Source organism: Rhea pennata, chromosome 4 (genome assembly GCF_028389875.1).
Source record: "Rhea pennata isolate bPtePen1 chromosome 4, bPtePen1.pri, whole genome shotgun sequence".
Lineage (NCBI taxonomy): Eukaryota > Metazoa > Chordata > Aves > Rheiformes > Rheidae > Rhea > Rhea pennata.
In genome coordinates, this window is record NC_084666.1 from 16,830,624 (window position 1) to 16,855,444 (window position 24,821).

The following is a 24,821-nucleotide window of genomic DNA, read 5'->3' on the forward strand; positions in this document are numbered from 1 at the left end:
CTCAGGGCAGAGAGAAAGTGATTTTACTGTCTTTGAAACCTGGAGACAGCAGGGAACTAGCTAGTTGCTCAGTTTTACACCTAATTGCTGTTTTTTTCTTAAATATGGCTGAGTATTGATCCAAGGGGTGGTTTTGGCAGACAGAATCAGGGAGGCAGAGTGGTCTCTGCCACCAGGGGATCAGGTAGCTGGCCTTCCAACTGCTTTGTGCTGCCAGCAAAACCCCAGAGATGCCCATACTAGGGAAAGAATCTGATTCCAGAGAGGGGAGCCATGTGAAAATTTTAATATGACAGGGAAAAAATATGAATTTAATGTACTGAAGCCCAAAGCTGCCATAAACTACTGAACTGCTGAATCAATTGCTAAACAAAAATCTTCATTTCATATCACTGGTATTAGTCCACTCCCTTTTCCATCTGGGTAGTCAAGCTTTCTAGAAAGTGCCCACTGTGTGCTAACAGAAGAGGTATATGCTTCGTCAGGCTTCAAAAAAGCTTAGCTTTTTTATCTGCTGATCAGATTTCCAGTAAAAATCCCCACATGCTATTCACCAGATACCACATTATCGTTACTATATATAATGTCAAATTAATTCCTGTATCTTTAAAATACATAAGCTACCTCCTTATTGATCAAAGTACACTTTGTCATAGCATGGGGTTGGATTACCCCTATGCAGTGAATAAGACAATAAACAGGACATTGATAAAGTGCTAGTACAGTTCAAGAAATGATGAGGTGTTGCCCTATGTAATTAGGATGTCAACAGTTACAGCTAGCAGGGTAAATAAAGCGGCACCCATGTGTCAGGGGATCTACCCTCTGCAAATGGAGAGGTTTGAGAAAGAGACAACCTCTGCAGGTAGGTTAGTTCATCACCTGTTTCACTGAAGCTTCTGAAACAGGCACCAATCAGGGGTAAGGTAGGGATGGAGACAGACCAGTGACTGCTCAGGTCTGCAATCCTTACGTACACAGTGACTCATGCAGATGGGAGTTGGAAAGACACTCTGGGTGCTCAGATTGTATCTAAAAATAGGAGGCCCAATCTGATTCCCCCTGCCAGTGGAAAAACCCCCTTTGACATGAAGGGGAGTTGGCCTACGCCTTAACGAATTACATCTGTTGCTCGGGACATCCCCTGCTTGAGAGTCATTCATTAAATCTGCACTGCAGAGTGGATTCTTCACATTTCTCCGCTAATTCCCCAGCTTCCACAGCAAACTGTGCAAGATCACTTTTTGCCTGTGACAGTTTAGGCTCAAGAATGCACCTTCTTTACAACATATGGAAAGAATTAAAGCACTGTAAGTGATTCAGGCCTAAAAGCAAAGTGAGACTTACAGGTACCTGACTTGATAGACTCAGGTTTGCAGCAGCTGACTTCTTCTTGCTGTTGGTGCTATTTGCATTGTTCCCAGCACTGCTGTTGGAAGTGCTGCTGGTAGAGTTTTTCCTTTTCCTCCTTTTGGTTGTCGGTTGTCTTGTAGGTTCTGCTGCAATAAAGCGGTAAGAAGCAAAGGAAAAGGCAGATATTGTAAGGTATGCACTAGAATGAACCATAAGCAGAACTGCTAAAATATTTTCTCATTTAGTTTTAAATTCATATGCTTAAAACTCCTCCTACTAGTACTACTCTTACTAGTGGTTAATTTAGCTTTAACTCACAAACCTTAGAATATAATTTGGACAAACCTAATGGATCCACTTTCAATTTTGTGTAAGGAATTAATGGAGTTCATTCTCCCAGCACCAAAAATATTTTTGAAAGTAGCATATCAATAGGAACATCAGGGTAACTATGATGATGTTCAAAGACACGGTGTATCTTACTGAAGGCCACACCACATCCCCAGATGATTGCTAGTGACAAAGGTTAACGGGAGCTTTCTACCATACTGCTGCCATCAATACTCCATACAAAAAAAGGCTGTATCATTTTCTTCTGCTTCTGATGCGGACTTCATCCTCAAAACTGACTTTCCCACAGGAACATGCTAAGACATACACAGTTCCATTTCTCTGTGAGGCTTCAAAATTTAGCCCAAATCAGGGTATTTACAGGACCTGTCTTAAATTGGAAGAGAACAAAAGTGACAATGGTACTTTTCATAATTTGGCCTGAGTATCCATATGAATACTTCTAAATATACAAATTTTTAATAACCTGAAAATGAGTGAACTGTTATTTTGGGGTCTTAGAAGAGGGTTAGATTAGGTCTGGGGATGTAAGTAAAATTATTTTAAGCTCAAAGACAACTAATCATGAATTATAGCTGTAATTCCAGAGTCACAGAAAGAAGCTGACTTACACAAACTATGAATTATAATGGAGCCAGTGGGCATTTTACATTCTATCTACTCATATTTTTGTATTAAATTATATCCTACACATAGCAAAACGACCTGAATGTGCATATCTATAAATCTTGTCAGTATGTGACATCAGACTGAAATTATTTAACATCAGAATCATTTTCAGGCTTACTTTTAGAATAGTGCTCATTTTTATTAGTTCTCTTGCAGTAAAAATTCCCCTTACTTCTGTATTCATTTAGTTATTAAATAGTAAAATACTGGAAATGAAACGTACCTGGTGGTGCCACCATTCTCTGCCATTTTTGAAACAAGCAAGTCTTCAAGCAATCTCGAGGACTTAGATTGTAAGTTTTATGTCTTGACATCAGTTCCTGCATTGGCTCCAGTATTACACACAACTGGAAGAAAAAGACAAAGTAGAGTGATTTCATCTAAGCAATGATTCAGTTGATCAGTATTTACATAGCTGGAAATTACATTCTTGGCTTTTTTTTCCCCTTGCTAACAGAGTATGTTTCATACAGCTCAGTTTAATCTGCACTGGGATTACAGGATCAAACTCTGAATGGAGACAGATCTTGTTATTTACTATATATTAGTATATAACACAATAAATACTACGTTAAGTATTAAAAAAAATCAGGGAAACATCAGCTCTGGTCTTTCAGACTACAGAGACTTCAGAAGAGCAAAAAACTTTCATGTCTGACTGCCAAAGCTGCAAAGATGAATTAATAAATAATAAAATGCTCATAGTAGGTTATGGCTCATTACAGTACAGCAAAATGTACACATAATGATCTTCGACCTGCTACACTCCACGATAAAAAGTTCTCAAAAGTGAGCATAATAAACATGATCTTTTATCTTGCTATTTCATGCAAAATAATTTAAATAATTTTGCTCCCTTTTTATTATGACAGCTATGCATTCTCTTCCCATCACATTAATGACATGTCCAAGAGAAGGGAAGCATTTTATTTTCTTTGTCAGCTTGAATACTCTATTATGTAGAAGCTGGAGATTTGGACTTTCAAGCAGACCGCTTCTTCGAATACAGTTGCTTCTTGCATATTTTCTGTCTGTTCACTTAATAATTAAAATCACTGTTCACTGCTTTTTGCTCCTGTTAGCACAGCAGATCTAGCTTAACAAACAGTGGGAGCTGGTTTCTATTCCCTCCTGTTTATCACCATAGAATCACTTCCACTCAGTTAAACCTTACGCGAAGCCACAGAAGACTACAAAACTGCACGCATGTAATCGAGGGCTTACTCTGGCTTGCAGAATCATTGTTTTTCGGTCATTATACATGAGAAGGAAAAACCCAGACTGACCCCTGGGTTCAAACTGATGGGGGGGGGGTGACAAATAGGGGGAAAAGGTTTCTTTCTTGTTAACTGAGCACATTCGATGTGGATATAGCTGACACAGAATAAACCTGGTACCTGCATGCCATTTTTAGTGCCACTTTCCACAGCAGAAAAGCATTCAAAAGCAGGGGAGGATTTGGCTTTTTACGAACAGGAGTAAGGCAACAAGTTGGTCAAATTATTAGAAGTCAGAATGGAAACTCTAGAAAAGCATAACTCAAGCTGACATTTGCTTTGAGTGAAACAGGGTTTTTTTACATGTTAGCAGGGCTTGCTAAAGGAGCATCTTGGATTTGTTTTAGCAATTGATGTTTTCTTTCTGTGCCTTTACAAATATATGAGAGATGAGGCAAATTGTTCCCTGCGGGCTGCAGAGGCGATTGGTGCCTCTGCCGTTTCTCCACGCACACACCACTCCCATTCCCACCAACGGAGACTCCAAGGATGCAGAAAGAAGAGCTGAAAGGCGGCTGCCTTCAGGACTGGAAGAAGAACTCACCATTTAAATATCATTATGGACTGGCTCTATCTTCTGACAAGCCTTTCATTAACAGTAATCAAAATGGAACTAACAAAGCAGGGAGGGAGAATGAAGACCCAGTATAAGGAATTCTTTTTTTTTCAGGAAAAATTGAATCTGCAGTTGCCACATTGGCTCTTTTTCTTGTTTTTTTCCTTTTTTCCCCCTTTTCCTTACACGTTTTTACATAGTGGGTTTTTTTTTGTTTTTTGTTTGTTTTCTTTTAGCATATGTCTGCAAGGTAATCTAATGGAGAGAGAGCTACTATCAGACTGTGCATTTTGGGCTTAGATTTTCCTCTGGTCAAATATTCTTCCAAAAATTAACAGCGTGAGGTTCCAAAGTATGTGCTAGGACCTAGGTGATGCTGAGGAAGAGGTGCTGTATTTTGGTTTTTTTACTGAATCTGCTCTGAACCCTGCAGGTTCTGGCTCAGGGTTTCGTACGCGTGCGTGTGTGTGTGCGTATACTGTGCTCATAATCTATACCAGTGCCCTGGTTCTCAGAGGCCTGGGGTTTTGGGAGCACTGGCAAAATTATTTCACCATAAGCAGATACTCCCTAGCGTAAAACAGACAGCGGTGATAATTCTTAACAGAGTAAGTTAGTCTGGACAGGGCACTACGCTCAAATAGCTCTACTACTTCTGGATCCAAAATAGGTAAATACATATGCAGGGTCTTCCAGGATTTCCTTAGGACATTTTATTCATGACACATTTGCTTTTCTGTACGTATTTACTGTTGTCAACAAAGAAAAAGATGTTTCCTATTGTACAGTAACCATAACACGCACTGAGAAGAACGACACAGGCCCTGCTATCGGTAGGTACCTCGAATGCTAATCCTCTCTATGACCTGTTTCGCTTCCCACACAAGATGAAAAACGCACACCGACCCAAAAGGTAGCAACGCCTGCCAGACTGGACTCACGCGGGCAAGCGCAGCAGCCCCTGCCAGGGCCTGGCAGGACTCCCTCGGCCGCTCCCGGCACTGGGAAATTCTCAGGCAATTGCTCTCTCTCACGCCTGAATTGTAAGGTCGACTTCGGACGCCTGAGTGATACCAGGTATTGCGCTCGACAGCGACAAGCCCATTTTAAATGTACGCAGCTCGTGCGAATTGGACATGAACGTGAAAAGAGCTGGATTAATGATGATTGATATTAAATTTCACAGTCCTTTTCAGTGACTTCTGAGACCTACTTGAAATCTAAAGTGACTCAAAAACAAATCCCTGAAGGAGGAAAAGATCGTGGTCTGATTATCTTAACTCTGAAGAACCTGTCGGTGACAATCAGTAGCTTGGTTTTTGCAAAGAGCTGGATTAAAAATGCAGGAACAAGATGCATTTAATAGACGAGTAGGCCAAAACCACCTGCCATCTTTGCCTGGCAGTGAGCAGGATAACTAGCTGGCTGGCTCGACTGCGTAATTTTACAAAGTGACTTCTTAAAACAGAGCTAGCGAAATTTTTTACGTACTCCTACATTCACCTGCATACAGAAGAAGCCTGAGGCTTAGGTTGCCTATTCCCCATGGATCACCTAATCCCATTTTGTGAGATGTCATTTCAAAATACCTATTTTAACTTTTTTCAAGTATTGAATAATATTAAAATGTACAAATGTTCACAGCAATACTATAATAATACTTAGAACACCAACGGAACCGATCTCCTCTACAAGCATTTTCTGGACAGATCAGAACCATTCACTCAGAAAAAACATATCCCTTAAAGACTTTAGTGTAGTGATGATATACAAACACAGAAATAATTTCTACATTTTGGGGGATCCAGAACCTTCTATGTCAGTGCATGATGAGACACAGTTAAATATTTCCAAGCTCCCCATACAAACAAAAGAAAAAGTGGGATTCATTTGCCTGCGCGTAGGTGCCCGGTGCCAGCTGCAATGCCCTGGGGTGAGCCGGCGCATCTCACTGAGAATGTCTGACACTAGAAGGTGTCTCAGGTATGTGGGCAATTGAACTAGGTCCAAAGTTAAAAGAAAAATTACTTGTGTTCTAGGTTTTAAAATATATTGGCAAGAACCAGTATCATAACAGATGATACACTTTTTCCTTGCAATATTAAAAAATATTGAAAGAATTACACATGGTGCTTATTATTGCCCAATATTATTAGAATTAGTTTCCAGTCATGCTTTCCTATTTGAACTCATCACGATGGTTTCTGACCATTACTACTGCAGAACCATTGCTTTCACTGTGAATACCGTGGGTTGGAATCACTGCTACGGATGAACACAGGCCTTTACTGGCAGAGAAGTCACTGGCATGAAAAGTTTATATTCTTGTGTGCCCAGCGTTCTCCAGGACAGATACGTGTGCGTGTTGGTGCTGTACAGGGTGTCAGTGATTCTGAGGGAGCTCCACATGGATCCTGTGGACAATTCATCAGTTACAGGGCTTGGGTCCAACTTGAGAAAATGGTAATGGCATACCCGGGGGGCTCAGGGAAGCGGAGTAGGGAACATAATAAAGCACATAGTTTCTTGCCTACATGAAACACATCTGGAAGGATTTATTTTATTTTTAAATGGCTTTTTTATTTTATTTTTTTAGAAGAAAAGACAAAGGCATTTATAGGTTTCAAAAATTAGTGTGTTTTAAGAAGGGATTTATATGAGGAGATACTAGAGGCACTGCAGACAAGAGCTGGAGGGTTCTGCAAATATGGATCCACATGTAATTTCCTTCAATTATCAGCAGAGCCAAAATCTGCCTTGATAGGTAAGTGGTCAGATCCAGCTCTAAGATCACTCCAGTCACCAAGAATGGATTTAGCTTTATGACTTTTGTTCTAATATTGATTTTCTATTCTGTTCTGAGCATACTTGTATATTCTGATAGCAGTGAAGATTAGCAGAAAGACCAGTATGAAAGTTCTCTTTTACCTTACTTTTGAAAGTCATAAGTTTGTGTGTTCTATTGCTAGTTTTATTTCTGTATCCTGTCTTTGTTCAGTTTTTTTGTCTCCATCACAACTTCTACAATTCCTATAGTGAAAGTTGGTTCACTATATACATATATTTTGTGAAGATTTTGTGGTTCTGCCAGTTCTGAGCTGCAGGTGGCAGAGCTAACCCAGCGAAGAACCGTTTCCCCTTCTATTCCACAGGGCACAAAAGAAAAGCATCATTTCAGCCTTTCAATGCTGTTTGCATTTTAAAGAGAGCATAGTGGGACTTAGAAGCTTGCATTACTTCTGTGGTAAGATTGGCAAAATCACCATACCACTTTCTTTAAAGTAAGAAACCTATCTAGTCAGTAAGTGCTGGACAGCCAACAAGCTCCAAAGTCTTTCAAAATAAGCAATTTTTGAGAACTGTATCTTTCTATAGTTATCAGTTTGGGCCCTACAAAGAGAAGCTTCATCGATCACAAGTAAAAAATTGAATTATCTAAATTGTCACGTAGCTGACATGTAGCTACTTTGTTTTTTCTGAAACAAACTAGTGAGGAACCTGAGGGCAACAGGAGCCTTCCCCAAAGCTTTACTGATATTTAGTTTTTAACTCTTTGATACTTGAAACTTTTCCTGGTTGAATGGCTTTATTAATCACTTGAAAACTAGGGAAAGTATTGAAAAGTCAGCTCTCATAAAGATTTGCAATCTTTAATAAAGTGATAAAAAAAACATTTCAGTAGGAGTATTTATTAGTGACTGTATGATGTTCAGGTAGGAGGCTGATAGCGAAGATATACCTGGAACAGACTTTGCAGCCTTGAAGGGGCTCAGTGCTTTCTTTTAGGGTTTATTCTTCCTCAAAGATTTTGAGTTACTAACTAACAAATCTGAACACAGTGACATTTAATTCCCGTGCTGAATGCAGTCCTCCTGAATACCCCGCACATGCCCTGCAGAGGACAGTTCCAGTTAATGTTGCTGGTGCAATTCTGCCATTTCCCTGGGAAAAGTCCATCTGAGCCCAAGTAGGGCAGGATTTCTGAAAGGAACTGAAATGTCTCTGCCCACTGTTTCACGGATATATATTTCCTTGGTATGTTACAGACACATCTGTGATGGGGGGGGGTGGGACACAATAAGAATATTTTAGCCACTGTGAAAAAATTACATTTGAAAGTTGGGCTTCCAGGGCAACATCAAAGCACAGCATATGTACTCTGCATCCCAGCATTACGGTGTCAAAACAATACTTTGCTGCAGTACTGATTATGGTTGCCTTCTTAGAAAGAGGGAAAGAAGGCTCACAGCTGAGCTTAAATTTCTCTGCTCAGGATTGTTTTTCCAAATTAATGTACATATCATTCCTCTGCAGAACACAGGGAAGAATGAAAACTTCCTAGGAACATATTGCTGCTTCTTTCACTGGCTGGCTTGCAATTCACTGCTCTAAATAGCTTGTGCTTTTTAAGAATCACATGTGAATATAGAATATTTTCATCTTAAAAACTGATTTTGTTTTCCATTAAAAACATGTAGATATAAATGAGAAATGTTTTGGGTTTTTACGAACCAAAAGAAATGAGGGTTTTTTTATGTACTTGTTTTTCTGGAGGGGATTGCTTTTCCTTTGTTCTAAGCTCTTGCCCAGTATGTCAGGTCAAATATAAGTCTCTTCCATCAGCGCATTTCAGTGGATCAGCTACATCGATGCTCCCTCTCTACATGATGAACTTAAGCCAAAATAAGTGTTTTTCAGATTCCTGCCACTCAGTGTACCAGCCTTCTACCTGTTTTCCCTTTTTCGAGAGCCACCACACACTCCCTCCAAGGGCTGGAAACTAGTAAGACATTTTGAAGATATGAGCAATGTGCGGTACATGCCACACCCTGCTAAATAAATGATCAGTTTTAATTTTTGCAGTACTTAGTGCAGTAATGGTCCCTTTTATTTAAATGATAAAAGTAATTAATTTAACCTGACTAGTCAAAATCCAATCTGCAAAGAATTGTTTATTTTAGTGATACCTTACAGATCTTCAGCACAGAACTAAAAGGCAGTTCTTAATTCCAATAGTTTAAGTAGTCCGATATCATAGACTAATCCCCAACTTGTTTATTGTGACTACTATTCTCTGCATATTTTTAGATTCTTTTGTGCCAAAGATTTTTAAATTGGCAGTGCATAAGCAGAGCAAAGTCCTTGGTTTTGCTACATAGGTAGGGAATAATATTAAGTTTCTAGTATCCAGAAGGAGGTGAGAAACTGCTTGAAAATATGATATAAGGTACATTTACTGTGTTTACTCATAAATTAAAATCATTTACTTTAAACTGATAGTAATGAAAAGGTTTAAAAACTGTCACTGAAAATTTTAGCTTTAGGCTTTGGCGTAAAACCTTACTGAGATGAATGTGATCACACCTCTCAAAGAAATTGTTTTAGACTAGTTCAGGGCTCAGCAAGACAGCACTGCATCAGCTTGAACTTGGCTCATATTATAAGTATGTCTTCAAACCATATGGAGTGGATATTTCATGTTAGCTTTAAAAAAAATGCAGGATGAGCTTCTGCAGCATGATTCTGTAGCAAGAGCAGATTCTGGGACAAATTCCATTCCTTGAGATTTACTGGGTCCGGAATATACTTAATAAGCCATCATTTCTCACTGGATAGGGTTCCATGTTTTGTGCCTACTTGCCATGCTGAGTCAAGAAATATTTATACTTGTAATTACCTAAGAAGCTAGGAATTAGAGTTTCCAGCTTAACGCTTGCAATATTAATGATTGTCAGCATCTATAGTTTATTATTTATTATTTATACACTGCCAGAGATATACACAGATATTTTACAAACTACTGAGCCCTCCATTCTGAAGCGAATCCTATCTCGGCTAGATAAGAGGGAAAAGACTAAGCCAAGAGAATTTGGCAACAATAGCGATGCACATGAAAACAACAATTTCATGTAGCTATCTACAAGTCCTTTGAGGACTACTGATATATATTTAAATGGCTCTCACGTATTGTCACTTGAAAATAAGGCTGTTTTGCTATGCAGATTGCCTGCTGCACATTAAGCAAAATGTCATTCATTTCATTGATAATTTGGTTATTAAGGAAGAAATATAAGATCAATTCTACCACAGAACTCCTGGAATGCAGGATTTCTTTTCTGTGTGTTGCCAGCCCTGCAAGATGCAGTGGGAGGACATGCAACTACTAAAGCTCCATGCTGGATTCACTAGTAAGCACTCAGCACTCAGTAATGTTTATTCATCCTATGCTCTGCCCTGAATGCCAGTCTAGGACTCTTCAGTTTCTAACTAACACCCATAGGTAGCGAATGATTTCTCATTAATGCAGTATTCAGCTGCTCAATTGCTCCCAAGCTACATAGCTCATCATGTTTTTACACTGCTCTGTATCTGCAGCCATTTCAATTCCCAGCCTCAGTGAGAATGGAAAGAAGCAGCATTCATTTCAGGTAAAGTAAACTTAAAGAAAAAAAAGTGTTTCTCCAGACAAATACTATGAGTAGGTAGGAAAAAGAAATAGTTCTTGACACAGCACAGCTACCACCAGGGCTGCAGCTAATTCTCATTAGTGTGTTGGATCATGATTTCATTTCTCTCTTTCTCTTTTTTGTTTTTGTTTTTGTTTTTCAATATATCAGTTAGCTAACAGCATCCACTAGCGTCCTCCTCTATGCATGCTGGAGTGATGCAGGAGAACGTGGTAACTTTGCTAGCTCTCATGGCCCTTCCTTCTGCCCTTTGGAGCAGCAAGCAGTGGCAGCAGCAACCGCCTCCAGCCCGTGGTCACCAAGGAAGCCAACCTGCTTTGCGACTCAGAAAAGCTCCTCCCTCCCTCCTGGCACATCATGTGGGACCTCGCACTTCTCGCTCCCTGCAGCATGCCCAGCCCGTTCTAGCGAAAGGGCTCACGGTTCAATACCTCTGCAAGCAAAAAGGCAACGCTCTGAACTTGCCAGTTCTTTTCGACCGGTTGCTGAGACGCTTTGCAAACAGCCGAGCGCACCATCCCCTGAAGAGAACCTCATCCAAAGGCCTTCTCAGCATTCATAATACATCGCTGCTGCTGTCACAAACTTCAAATCTCATTGTATCAAATTTAGCATTTCTTAGGCTGGACATAAGCAGTCTTCTTGAAATCTTTAGATAATATGCAGCAGATCATGTGAACCGTACTAAAGACATCACTTAATGAATGCTGAACTGGACAGATGTGCTCTCCCTTCCTCATCTGCGGGGAAGCATTCATGTTAGTGTGGCATTTGTGCAAATGAGTTTGACACATATGACTTCTTTAGTTATCTGTTTGGCAGTACACTCATCATTACAGCATGTGTTGGAATGAATCCTGTTTTATAATACTGTTAAGCAAAAAATAAAAGTTTTACGTCCACTAGTATTTCATTGCTAAGCCTATTTGATAACCTTTTCCCCCTCAGACTTTTTGAAAATGTATCTCTTTTTACTTGCCTTGTGATCTTGCTTAATCTCTCTATTTTGATCTATAGTTAATGGGCTTAGAAGGGAGGCTTAATTGTTTGTATTTACTACTTCTATCTTTGAAGTTTGAATACTGTTTTTTTTAATAGTTTTACATTTTTGGACTCTTTGCAATGAACTTTGCAACTTTAAATTATTCACCCTTCCTGTCATTACCCAGCCTTTTAAGGAATGTCCTTTCAGTAAATGCTTTTCTCCCTAGTTGCTGGGCTCATCCTCTTTACAATGGGAGATGTTTCGAAAAACTCTTCCTTCAATGGCATCATATGAATCCTGTGAGATTTTAAAATTGTTTGCAACCGCTGAGCTCATGCCTCTCTCTACTTCCTACACCACAGTGAACAGTGGAGGTTATCGGCTTCCTTTCCTTTCTCCCAGATGACAAATTAGGCAAACGAAGGGCAGTTGGTTTCAATACTGAGAGGATAAATTCCTCGCATCGCAACAGCAGGGGCAAACTGCAGCCAGTTGCTGTAGTTCAGCTAATGAACACAGAAGAACTCGCAGCAGAAGCCTCGTCTTTCCCCAGTGCGCTTAGTTTGGAGAGTTATGAGAACCCAGAAGCTGAATAATTCACTTATGGCCCTTTCTTATGGACCTCCTGGTGGAATCTAGCCTCATCCCAGTTACATGAATTGATTGCTATTTTCTGCAATAAGGTCAAACTGCTTCAGCCTTCTTTTTGAGCAGAGAACCTATTCAATAGAATTGATACATCAGATCATAAGCTTATATCCTAACAAAAAGTTTCTTACAGACCATCATATTGTGTAATTCTTATCTTAGAGCTGTTTGAATGGTCAATGATCAATAGGCAAGATTTGTCTTATGTATCTCAGACCAGAATTAAGCTCTTAAATGATTTGAAGAGAGACTATAAAATTTATCTTTGTAATTTAATTTAACATTAGTGTTAAATTATATTGCAAAGTGCATCATGTTGACTGCATGATAAGATCCTTTATACTGCACTTGGTATTGCACTGGATATTAATTTCACAGCACTTGTCAGGACAAAATTAAACTTTAATGTAAATAAGAACAGGTCCATTGATTTCAGCCTTTGCCAGATTTGGATGGAGTTCCACCATTATGTGAGGGTTAAGGTTGGTCTACAGTACTTAAGGAAAGGAACTAAGCACTTTGGATTAAGTATTTTTATTCAAGCCCTGTCCTGTGACCTAATCTCTTTCTTTTTATTATATCCAATTATGGGTTATGAATCAACACAGCTACCCCATAGCTGTTGCTCTACCTCACTGTGTTTCAGTGGCCTGGTGCAAAGCACATGACATTTGAAAGCTTTCTTAATTTCATTTCCTCTAGATAGTTCAAAAATTATATGGCTTACAATTTATTATCATTTCATTATCATTGCCTCTTTTCCTAACACAATCGCCAATTTTACTTCTTACATAGTCCTGAGTTATGGACAAAATAAGAATGACTTCTGAAACTGATGTGCGCTTCAACAGAGGTTCTTCTCTTATTCGTTACCAAGTGCAGATATTTAGTAATCAGAAATCCTTAATAACCCAGCAGCACAGCTAGTTCAAACAGTATCTTTAGGAAACAGCATCGGAAAGGTCTATTTCCCTGTTTGCCATCTCCCATCACTATCATGCGCGATGTTGCTGCACGCAGTTTCCTTCCTCTTTATTTCTCCAAATGCAAACAAGCTACTATTCAGCAGTTCTGAGTCAAATCCTAACACCCGATATTTCTGATATGCAGACTGTTAGCTTTTTCTATTTGTGCAACAATGAGACCTTATCAGTTTTGCTGCTTTTCATTTTGACTATAAAATGCATCCACTATCACTCTTCACCTGTGTCCCTGGCAGCTCCCTTCAATTCAGATGGAAACCACTAAGTTGTTTGTCTTGTTCAAACTACTGCTGATCTAAAACAAATCACAGCATTATAAAAAAGATCAAGAGCATAGAGGCTGCACTTGAATGCTGACAGTTTTAGGTGTGCACCTATATTACAATTTGGAAATATTTAGGAATAGTTTAGGAATAGTTTTGTTGTGACATGTTCTAAAGACAGAAAATGGTGTCCTAAAGATACTGAAGGCAGAACAATAGCAGAGGTTATGCAGGGCCAAAATATGAGCCTGAAAATTTAGTGGTGTACTTGAAGTTTTAGTTGAGTGTATATTCAGTTATTTAATTTTTGAGAATAGTTCAAAGCATATGTCACACATGAGAACATCCTTTGTATTGAAAAATAAGGTACCATGATATGCCTTTGTTTTTAAAAATTCACATTTCTACATTGTGCTGTTTTCAGATTTCCCTGTACAAGAAATCAGCTTCCCTTCATACAATACATATACATAAAGATTCATACATACAGAGGCAATTCCACAAAAATAATTTATCTTTCAGAGCAACATGTAGATAGCAACTCTAATCTTATTTACAACCATGCAAAAAGAAAGCTTTTTCCGGAATATAAGAAACTAGCTCTTCCGTGTCATGAATCTCTTCTTCCATCCATATAAAATTCTCTTGTTTCTATACTGCAGCTCAAGCACAAATGCAGTGTTTTTCACATAACCAGTTCTATTTTTAGCCTGAATTGTAGGAAGTCTGCAGCATTAATAAATGGAAGAGAAGTACAGAACTACACCGCATGGTAATGTGCCAATGCAAAAGCTAGCTTGGCCTTTAGCCAATGAACTGTGGTTAGATGTTAGAGCAATGAAAGTGAAAACAACACTTATAATGGAATGATTAATAAGCTGACAAACTTTCATGCATTTATTCCATATTTTTGAATGCCAACTCTATTAATAAAAAAAAATCCTATTTTATTAGTAATGTCTTTCAGCATGAAACATATAGATATATGTATGTATTTATTTTTATATGTACAGATAAAGTTTGCTTAATTCCACCTTCAAATACAAATTAATAATATAAGAAGGAGATGATACTTCACAGTGCAGAGTTTGACACAGGAAAAAAAAAGAATAAGGAGCTTTTCTTTATAAACTAATAAAACAATTCAATTGGATACTAAGAACAATGTTTCATGATTTTCTTTTCTGTTGACTCTGCAATTCCCTTGTTTGGTACCAAAATTATGAAAGCAAAAACTCTCCAGAGCCTTTACACAGAGTACAGGAGTTCATGGTTCTTACAGGGACACAGAGTCTTCCATTATCTCTCCATTTCTCGCCCAATCTACAATACTTGTCCCAGCACTCTTACACTGTGGACAGATGGATGTTTATATAAAAGACCTTGTGCCTCAATAAAATTCCATTTCAGGGTTATATAAAAACAGCAATTACTGGAAAATGGAACTTTTTAATTAAACGTATTCAAAGAAAGTAGGGGATTAATGACTTTAAAGTACAGAGTATTTAATGCTTACAGTCATAGATCATCCACAAGCGAAGCTGTATTATCACCATCAGCCAATGATGCTTTTAAGTATTGATAGTGTGTGCATTAATAATGCTTTAAACTATCTTCATAACAATATAATTACTAACACAACTAATGTATACCATACCTAAACCTGGGTGTTCAACATCATATTCTGGTAAACTTGATTCACAGCCACTACCTCAAATTAAATAAGGGCACATTTCAAGTAAGTCTAGTCATCCCTTGGGCCAGGAATTGTATATATGAAACATTTTGAATGTTTTTAGCAATGCTGAAATAGTAATAATGAAATTCCTGATAATTGTCCCCACCAAATGTATTATCTGTCCATGGGATTCCTGGCTTGCAGGTAGGAAATAAGTTGCTACCTTGCACCTCAGTTAATTACAGGCAGTAAAACGTGGGCAAAATTATTTAGCAGTTCTGAAATGGTGCCTGCATAGATGAGAGCTTGGGTTGTGTTGCTTTTAAAAATCAAGTCTTAACTCCCGACTTCACATGGATCAAACACTATATGGCGAGTACAGACACCCACACACAGAAGTCAAAAGAAGAAAAGAAACCATTAGGTTTGTTTGTCTGTTACAAATTCTTCTCAGGTACACCAAAATCAATACTTTTCCTCTGACTGTACACAGCGTACTCGAGCAGGTCTGTCGGGATCTATACAAAAAGCAGAGGTGGGATTGCAGGGGGTGGACGTGCCGCTCAGGCAGCAGCGGGACACGCTGGCGCCCGCAGCCCCTTGCTCCCGGCTCAGCCGCAGCTCGCAGCTATCTACCGGTGCCGTAGGGATGCTCTCTGGGAAATGCATTTAAATTCCCTCGTGAGAGGGGGAACTGCCATAGCCCAGAGGCCTTGGCACGAGGTGGGAAAAGCAGTTTCCCCCCCTTCCCCTGTGCGGCACTATGGTGTGGATGGGAAGATGGCAAAACACTAAGCCAAACTGACCAGCACGAAACACTCAGAAAAATCAGATTGTCCAACTGCCTGGTATTTTAATAAATTAGGTACGGCATCATTCAACACCCTTAAAACACATGATGTTGCACCTCAGCTTGGCCTCCCCTGCATCAATCTTCTGTGACACGAACTGACTAAGGATCCACGCTCCCTCTGGCCCACATGCGTGAAAAGAACGGAGATACAAAGCAGAAAGGTACAGCACAATCTTCTCAACTCTTTCCCTGCTTCTGTTTTTCCCTGCCCAGTCTTTTCCAAGCCCATCATTATGTGGAAGTCCCAGAGAGACACCAGCAGCATCACACACACTACTTGGTGTGGCTGACATCTGGTGTCCTGATACGCCCGTGCTGAATTTCTAGGTTAGTTGTACAGGTGAAATGGAAAAAGGAGAGAGAAATAACACACAATTGTTTCACAAAAAGAAAGCTTTGAATGGTTGTCAAATTACTTAATCCACACACTACTTAGATAAGTAACTGCGCTGCAGGTTGAAAAGGAAATGCATTTTCTGGGAAGTCTTTCAAATTCATCCATTCATTTGACGTTCTCAATAGCGGTAATACTGAAAAAGGTTTCCTCTGAATATATCAGGGCTACCAACTGCACTGCAGCATTGCTTTCAATGCTGTTAACTGTGCATCTACACTAGTGCTCCAGCAATACAGCAACCCCAGCATTAAAGCTCCTAGACAGCAGTGACCACACGATGCAGAGCTCTTCATGTAGAAAATAACTGAGTTTAAATTTACTCAAAAATATTTGACAGATTACTTTTGTATCAGCATGCTTCATGCCGTAGAAGGTCTTATCTACCACTTCCGTGCTAGCTTTATGTGACATCATGTATCATCCAGCACATAGAACAAAACCAGTAAAAATTCTACTACATACACCCTGTTAATTTGAAAGAGCCAATACTACCATGTATGGAACGACAGCCTTCATGGGTACCTCTATACTCGTACATTAAAATGAGTAAGGCCCATTCTCCAGCCATCAGGGCAGGCAATACAACAGGGCTTGTGTACGCACAGCTAAATTCCCTCTTCCACCAGATGAGGTTGGCCTTAGCCACGCTTCTTACTGGAAGCCGTCCCTTGCCAGCACTGTCCTTACAATGAAACCAAGCCACGGTCTGGTGCTAGGTGCCACAGGACAGTCTCACCAAATGTGCCAACAGCTCCTCTGAGAGGAGGTTTATGTGCAAGTTCTTAACTCAGTGGCACAACAGCCCTGTTTTGTTTACTGCTAGAAATTTAGCCAGAAAGACTTTTGCCAAGGACACTGTCAAATTAATGACAGCTACAGATGTAGTGACTAGAAACTTGTATTTGTTTTCCGTGGTGAAGAGGACCGTGACTAATTGGACAAACTTATGTTTCTGGATAGGGAAGCAGAAATCTGTAATTGCTTGTAGACAGCCCTGTCCATACATTACCAATGCATACGGACAGTACACACTGTTCCTGATACTGCTGGTGGCAGCATGGCTGTTCTTTCTCTAGGCTCTAGAGTAGTCATAATGTCCCTGGAAGCTGACAAGAGACAGTATCTGTTTCTGGAAAGTTTGACTAGAAGGATGAATATGACTTGGCTTTTGACACTTGATTTATGAAAAATATTTACGTCTTACACAAACAGGGCAGCGTGAATTTTACTCCTGGCACATGGTTTGGGTAATTTTGCCTATACTAACACATTGATTTTCTTCAGGCAATCCAGTGCTTTTAAAGGGCAAGGACAGATCTTGAACTTTTCCACCAGCGTGATCCAGCAATGTATCCTCTATCTTCAAAACGTCTTTTTAATCTGTTCCAGCCAGGGTTGAAAAACTTACACAAGGCACAAAACAACTGTCAAATTCTCATTATCACCACTAGTGTCAGAAGTTAGTTTTACGGGCAAAGAGATACTGGAACCTTAAGATGCCTGTGGTGTTTTCATTTTTTTTTCAGGAGCAAATAACCTCCTGTAGAGCACTGCTGCATCCAGAAAGACTTTCCAATGGTTCCCAGAACTACTCTATGTCCCATCTATATAATAAGGAAACTAATAATTCCGTAATTCAAAATGGGTACTGTGAGGATACTTTCTACTCTTGCCAAACACCAACCTATGTCTTAGCGAAATGGAAGCTACTGGGCTCAGTTCAGCAGTAATTCAGTAAAATGTAATGGCCAATGATTATATGATTATGCCCACAGTCAGAGTAGATTCTCTGCTTGTGCTTTATGTCCTTTAAATCCATCAATCTATGAATCAGCGAAGCTTTTATCAGGGATTTTGAGGCGTTCAGATACTGTAAGAACTGGATAATGAAAGTGTCTAAACAATTATTACTTTGTATTGCATTTATTTAAAGGACTTTTCTGATTTTTACATTTTACAATTTTTACTTAATTATGTAAAAATGTGAAATGACATACAAGAGCTGCAAACATTGTGCCCATCTTTGAAGTCTTAAAAAATTCTGATTTGCAGCAAAATAGGAGAATTTTCTATGTCCTTTCCTTTGATGCTGAACAGGACAACATTTTGGAAAATAATTCAATGAACTCATATTGTGAAATGGCATATTTTGGATTATGTGAATCATTTATCACCAAGGCAAACTTGTATGCAAATACCTTTTGACTTACTCAGCCATTATCTTTTACAGCACAGATTTTTATGTGTAATTATTATCAATTTAAATATGTAATTCATATTACATATTTAAATTCTTAAAACAATTTATTTTACAAAGGAAAAACTGTATCTTCCAATACTTAAGCAGTCTTGATGAAAATAAATAAATACATATTTTCAATGGCTGAAATGGGTTGGTATAGGGGTGATATACAATATCACACTAGAGAGATGCGCTGGTCCTTCTCAGACTAGGGGTACACTGAGATCTTTTTCCCTTATATTACTGTTTCTGCATTTGAAATCACTAAGTCCAATATCATGTTTTGCCTAATGCACATATTTCACAATAGTATCTCAATAACCAAGTTCCTCCATTTTTTCATCATAGGGTACAGGTGAACACCCCTCAGTAATGCTACCGATCCCCCATTTCAGCTCAAAGGTTTCAAACACGTTGATCAACAGAACATAGTTTTAGTAGACAATGGCATTGTCTTGACCGTCTAAAGCACAAACTCTCTGTGGCCATATCTTGTTGACCGTGTACAAGGCCAGTCTTTGCATGTACTCACAATATCCAGGCAGGTGCAAAAAATCTGCACTTCTTATTCTGTACATAATAGTTTCCACACTTGTGCCTGCTACAGTTAAGAAATTCCTATCTGAATCTGAATTCCCATTTTGACTCCACAACATTCCCTACTCCCAAAAATGGTAAACAAAAAAAAATGAAATCTCTGAGGTCTCAGAAGTGATATCATTCTTCCTTCCCTCTCCTGGATGCAAACTTGTAAGCACCCAGATTTTTGTTTTCATAGCCTTCTGAAACAATTTGCTTTCTCCAAATATACTTCAACACACTTTCCCATGTGTCTACTATCCTTTCCCCTTCTGATACTTGGTTCAGCAAATGGTGAAAATGAACTGGCATATACAGTATTTGCTTAATCCTATACTCCTTTGAATTGCTGGTTTGAGACTAATGCAGCTATTTTATTACTGTGAATTGTCTGCGTTATGCCCTTGCCTGTGTTTGATTTACTTCATTCTTTCAGTGTGGGTTCATTCAGGGAACCGATGATGAAGAATCTTAGAGCTCAGAGAGCCCTTTAGTTAGCTCGACCAAAAGGTAGAAACTCGTGCTAAGCAGTTTCCTAAAGTATAAGAGATGACACAAGGTACAAAGCACAGTCAGAGACAGAGATTTCCAAACATTAAAAGTAGTTAGAGATTGAATGTGAAAAATATGACACCATTATGGCATGAGTCAATTGATCAAGGCATGGATAAATTAGTCTGCAGACATCACTGACCAACCAGCAAAGCTTTATCAGCAATACGCTCTTTCAGAGCCTGTGTTTTTAAGCTCTTAACTAGTTTTTGAGAGAACAAAATACCCCCATCCTGGGGCTCTGGAAAGTAACATGATATGTAGAGTTCTGTGCACCAAGAAGTGAATGTTTGAGGTATGGAGAATATACAGACTGCCGGCGATATTTTTATATTCTCTAGGTACGCTCTTGTTTCTCCAACCTTTTAGTAATTTATGGAGAGGTGGAGAAGTGGGTTAAACTCTTGTTGATCAGCCAGAAGTCTGTAAGTATTTGTATCCTACAATATAACCTGTGATTTAATGGCCCATCAAATATTGAACAAGCTACTACTTAGAAAATCTCTTTTCAGAGATACTAGAACTAAATGACTGCCTTCTCCCCCTTATCCCCCTCCCCCAGAAAGCAAAGCTAGAAGAAATCATGTGGAAACTTTATGAAGGGACAGGATCCAAAGGGTAGTACACTGAAGCTGCTGTTTCTTAGGAGGCAAAGCCAGTGTAAGCAGAACCATCCTGGTCCCAGTACTGTGTGAGCCCAGCTATTTGTGTGGCTCTACAGCAAAGCTGCTGGGAGAACTGAACTATCTGAAAAATAACCAATGGAATAGGCAGCATGTGGGCAGAAACATATCGCTGAAACTAGTGGTGTGGGACAAATACTGCTTAAGAAACCAATACAGGCTGCTGATCCACATGTGGGTTTCTGGAAGAACTGGAGAAGGTTTTCTTCTCAGTGACAGATGAAGGCATGTTTAGGACTGTGTTCTGAGCCAGAACCTTGCTGGCCTGTTCAAGAAAAGCTATTTTAACTTTAATTACTGCTGATTATCTCAGCTCCTCAGAAAGGGTCATTTCAGAGGACAGGTATTATGGAGGTATTACTGAATACAGCATTTTAACTGTCAGCTCCAGACTCAGCCCTTGAGGATCGTCCTTAGTCCAGGAGCACATCATGGTGGTGCTGGATGGGAACAATTGAATAAGATGACATAACAACTGGGGACAAAATCTCTTTGGCCAGAAGCCAGGACAGATAATAACAAAGAAAACTCCACTTACTTCCATATTGAATTTGACTTTCTTTTTATCTATGTATGATTTTTCTAGTTTTCCCAGTAGCCAAATGTGATGAAGAGGAGAAAGTGGTTTAGAAAAAGTGATTTCTGGTAGAATTCTAAAGAATGGCCATTTATCTGGTAGGTAGAGCTAAAGTAATGTTTTTAATTCTTTTCTGATGAAAGCTGCTCCTTGATCTTGGCAGAGTAGCAGCACAGGGAATTCTCCTTCATTAGGAGCTTGCTACTGAAGAAAAAACCCATGCAAAATATTAAGAAGTGGCTATGTGGATATAGTCCTTTCACATTTTGGATCTCTTTTTTATACTGTTGTTGTACATGAAACTCTGTTTCAAACCACTTTGTAAGAGTTTTAAGAGCTTTTCTCCAAGATACTTAGAGAAGAGTAACAGAAAAAGATCAACACTGGCAAAACCAAAGATCATATTTCTAAGTTAACATAAAAAGATGATGGATGATCACCTATTTAAGATCCAAGCAGTTGTGTCAAAGTATTCCCTGAGCCGTGATGTTCTAAAACTTTGTATTCTGTGTGGTTCAGAGTTTAACACACTTCTGCTCTAATGCTAAGATGGGAAGAGGCTACATATGGGCATAGATAAGGTTGAATCCTAGACTTTGCTTTCCATGGTGAGCATTCATAAGTCTCAAGTTCTTCATGAACTTACTTGTTTACTATCAGAAACTCAGATTAAAATAGCCTGGCCATGGGAGAGGAATTAGCAGAGCTTCCTGGGAACTTTAGCTCACACAGGAGGTGGTAAAGGAAAGGCTTGTCACTCCCGGGCAGGACAGCCTGGCAGCTGGGCAGTGCCATATTCATGAATGCATAATCTAGTTGTCCTCTCCTGATCACTTGGTTTTACCTCCAGGCCCAACACTGCATTCACTCTGACCAAGACCAACCCCTGCTCCAACACTGCCAACACTGGTGAAGTAAGAAGTCTGCGTAGCCCTGTTATATCTGGCAGAGGAAAGTCCACCTTTTGGACATGACTGTGTCATGTCAGCATATCTCTCCTTGTTACCATTGTCTTGCCCAAAGATCATTTTGGAGGTGATTCCAGGGCTCCTTCTTTATGCAGAAAAGGCAATTTGTGCCTCCCTGGCAGGGCAGGCTGCACTAGGTGGGCTGTCAGCTCCATGAGCAACAGGAGCAGCAGACAAGAGCCATGGTCTACTTCTTCACCCTACTGGCATGCTCTGACACATAAGTCTCCAAGACACATAAGAGGGCTAAATTACACATTCAGAGAAGAATCTAAATCAAGACTCCCCACCATTTTATGTGGCAGGATCAAGGAACACTCTGCCGCTCACACAAGAAAAATTATATAGAAACTCTGTCATGGTGTCTAGATAAGACTTTGAGCTACCTAGCAGTCTAGCAGTAAAAGGCAGCACTGTATTTTGTTTTTACTTTCTTCTTACTGACTATAAAATAGCCCAAGATCACCAGTAAGCAAAATGAAGGCTCAAAACACCAGCTGTATGTACAGATTTGAAACAAAAGTTAAAATTATACAAATCAACAATAATTCATTTCCATGGTGTTTCACCTGCCCTTATTAGGTTATACAGAACAAATGTCAAAGAGATAGCATTCAGGAAAAAGGTGTTCTTCTGATAAGGCAAATAGCTTTATAGCAGTTCCTTTAGGGGGAAATAAATAGTCTTCCTTCCCTCCTTTAAAAAACAGAACAGCTGATCTATTAGTAGATTAGTGCAAAGTTTCCACCAACAAGGTCCTTAAACTGTTGTTACAGAATCATAGAATGGTAATGTTGGAAGGGACCTCTGGAGATCATCTAGTCCAACCCTCAGCATAGCGCCGTATGGGGATTTAACCAACGACCTTGGCATTAGCAGCACCACACTCTAACCAACTGAGCTAAACCTGTATCCTTCATTTGTGTCCCTGTAAAATAATGTCGTAAGGTCCCAACTTATTATCTCACAGTCATTTCTAGATAAGACTTGCAGTTTACATGCGCAAATATCTTTTTCCAAATTACTTGCACTGCAAACTCTGATTGGAGTTTGAAAGCCTAGCTGTATTTTTTCTCTCATATATCACCAGAATAAGTGCTGTACTCAGCACTTAACAATTCTTTTGGGAAGCTCCCAGAAAGGAACTCATTCTAATCTTTGCAGGCTGCATGACTCTGCACCACTAACAAAAGAAATGAAAGGGTATATTCTTACTTTACTCATACATGCACACAAGGACCTTACTTAGGAAGGAGCTGCCACTTTTTCACATTTTTGCCCTGTTAGATGGCACATTTTCAAGTGGAAGAGGCTCTCCATGAAATTCAGGAACTGTCCTCACATTTTGGAACATGCATTTTGTACCAGTTGGGCACTGTCATGCTTGGCTGTTACATGTCTACATCCAGTCTAGGTAGCTGGCCTCTTCCATAAAGGCAAGTAAAGGTATTTCTCTTGCTACTATAAGTATTTATGGGTTGCGAGTAAAGAGGGACCTCCATTTCTCCTGCTAGGTGACAGAGGAAATTTTGATTACCAGTTATGATCTCAGTACACAGGAGAACAATAGTAATATTTTCCTGTGAGAAACCTGGACAGGTACACAGAAGAATGCACATTAATATTGAAAAAAGGAATGAAACAGTGTAATGGTATTAGGCAAAGAATTGGGAGATCTGATCTTCAAGATTTAGATTAATATCACAAGAATAAAAAATTAAGTATTGCAGAAAGGTCAGATACTATGAGAATGGGACTGTAGGTAGATCCAGATTTTCTGAGTCCACAGAAAACAGGAGCAGGCAGGGCACTATTTATAATATGAAACAGCTTTACTATGTTAGAACTTTCAGACGCATTTTCAATGATGTCATAGAAATCTCTATTTTACTTTCGTAAAAGTATGTGGATGAACTTTTTTCCCCTTTTCATAATTATTTTTATTTTATAATAGCCATAACAGCCTGCAGGCAATGTATTTTCCTGTACTTCTTGGATGGCTTTCCTGATGCTATGCAATTCATTCAAGGTGTTTAATACTGATAACCAACCCCAGATGCACTGCCTGGACTTTTCTATTACTTCAGTAACACATTGCCTAAACACGCTAACTAGCATAATTTTTCTCAACTAGAACTAGAGAAAATAGAGAATTTCGTATACATAAATGATATCTAAGTGATAAGCACAAAAGTCATCCTAGATGAATCCACTCTGTATTTCTGCTTAATTTTTTTGAGTACTCCCAAACTGAAGGTTGTACTGTTCATCACCGAAGGCATTTTCTATGTAATCATGATTCCTATGATATTCTATAGATTCATGCAGTCTAATTTATTAATACACAGAGAGCTGTTATTAAATGCATGTTTCTGACAGCCCCCGCAGATACAAATAAAGCAGCTAATGAGAAGAAAAACTGCCCATATTGCCTTATTCCCAAGGCACAAATCATCTCTAAGCTAGAATGCAATGGCAATTTGTCGTTTTCACCTTTACATGCATCACCTTTCACCATTACCCATATAGATGAATAGCTTTTTGGACTATATCCAAAACAAGCCTTAGACCCAGATTCAAGAACTTGATTCCAGCCTTACTAGTTGGAAGCTGAACAAAGACAAAATGTATTAATTGCTTTGGTAGAGCATATGCTTATGTGCCTAAATTAAATGAGTATAAGCAAAATTTAAGCAGCTCACCTTTTAAAATCTTTGTCAAAACCAGCTCTAGGAACATT

At 39.2% G+C, this 24,821-nt stretch overlaps 1 protein-coding gene across 12 annotated transcripts in view; it reads right to left on the bottom strand.

Annotated features, from left to right (window-relative positions):
• Nucleotides 1–24,821, bottom strand: part of LDB2 (LIM domain binding 2) — a 216,518-nt gene that overhangs the window by 8,774 nt on the left and 182,923 nt on the right. For 6 of the 12 annotated variants that reach the window (XM_062575373.1, XM_062575374.1, XM_062575369.1 and 3 more), the window contains 2 exons: nt 2,597–2,720; nt 1,348–1,499 (listed from right to left, as the gene is read on the bottom strand). In XM_062575373.1, coding sequence (XP_062431357.1) covers nt 1,348–1,499; nt 2,597–2,720 — 276 coding nt within the window. The remainder of the gene's footprint in view (nt 1–1,347; nt 1,500–2,596; nt 2,721–24,821) is intronic. The other 6 variants (XM_062575371.1, XM_062575378.1, XM_062575381.1 and 3 more) reach the window with 3 other exon arrangements.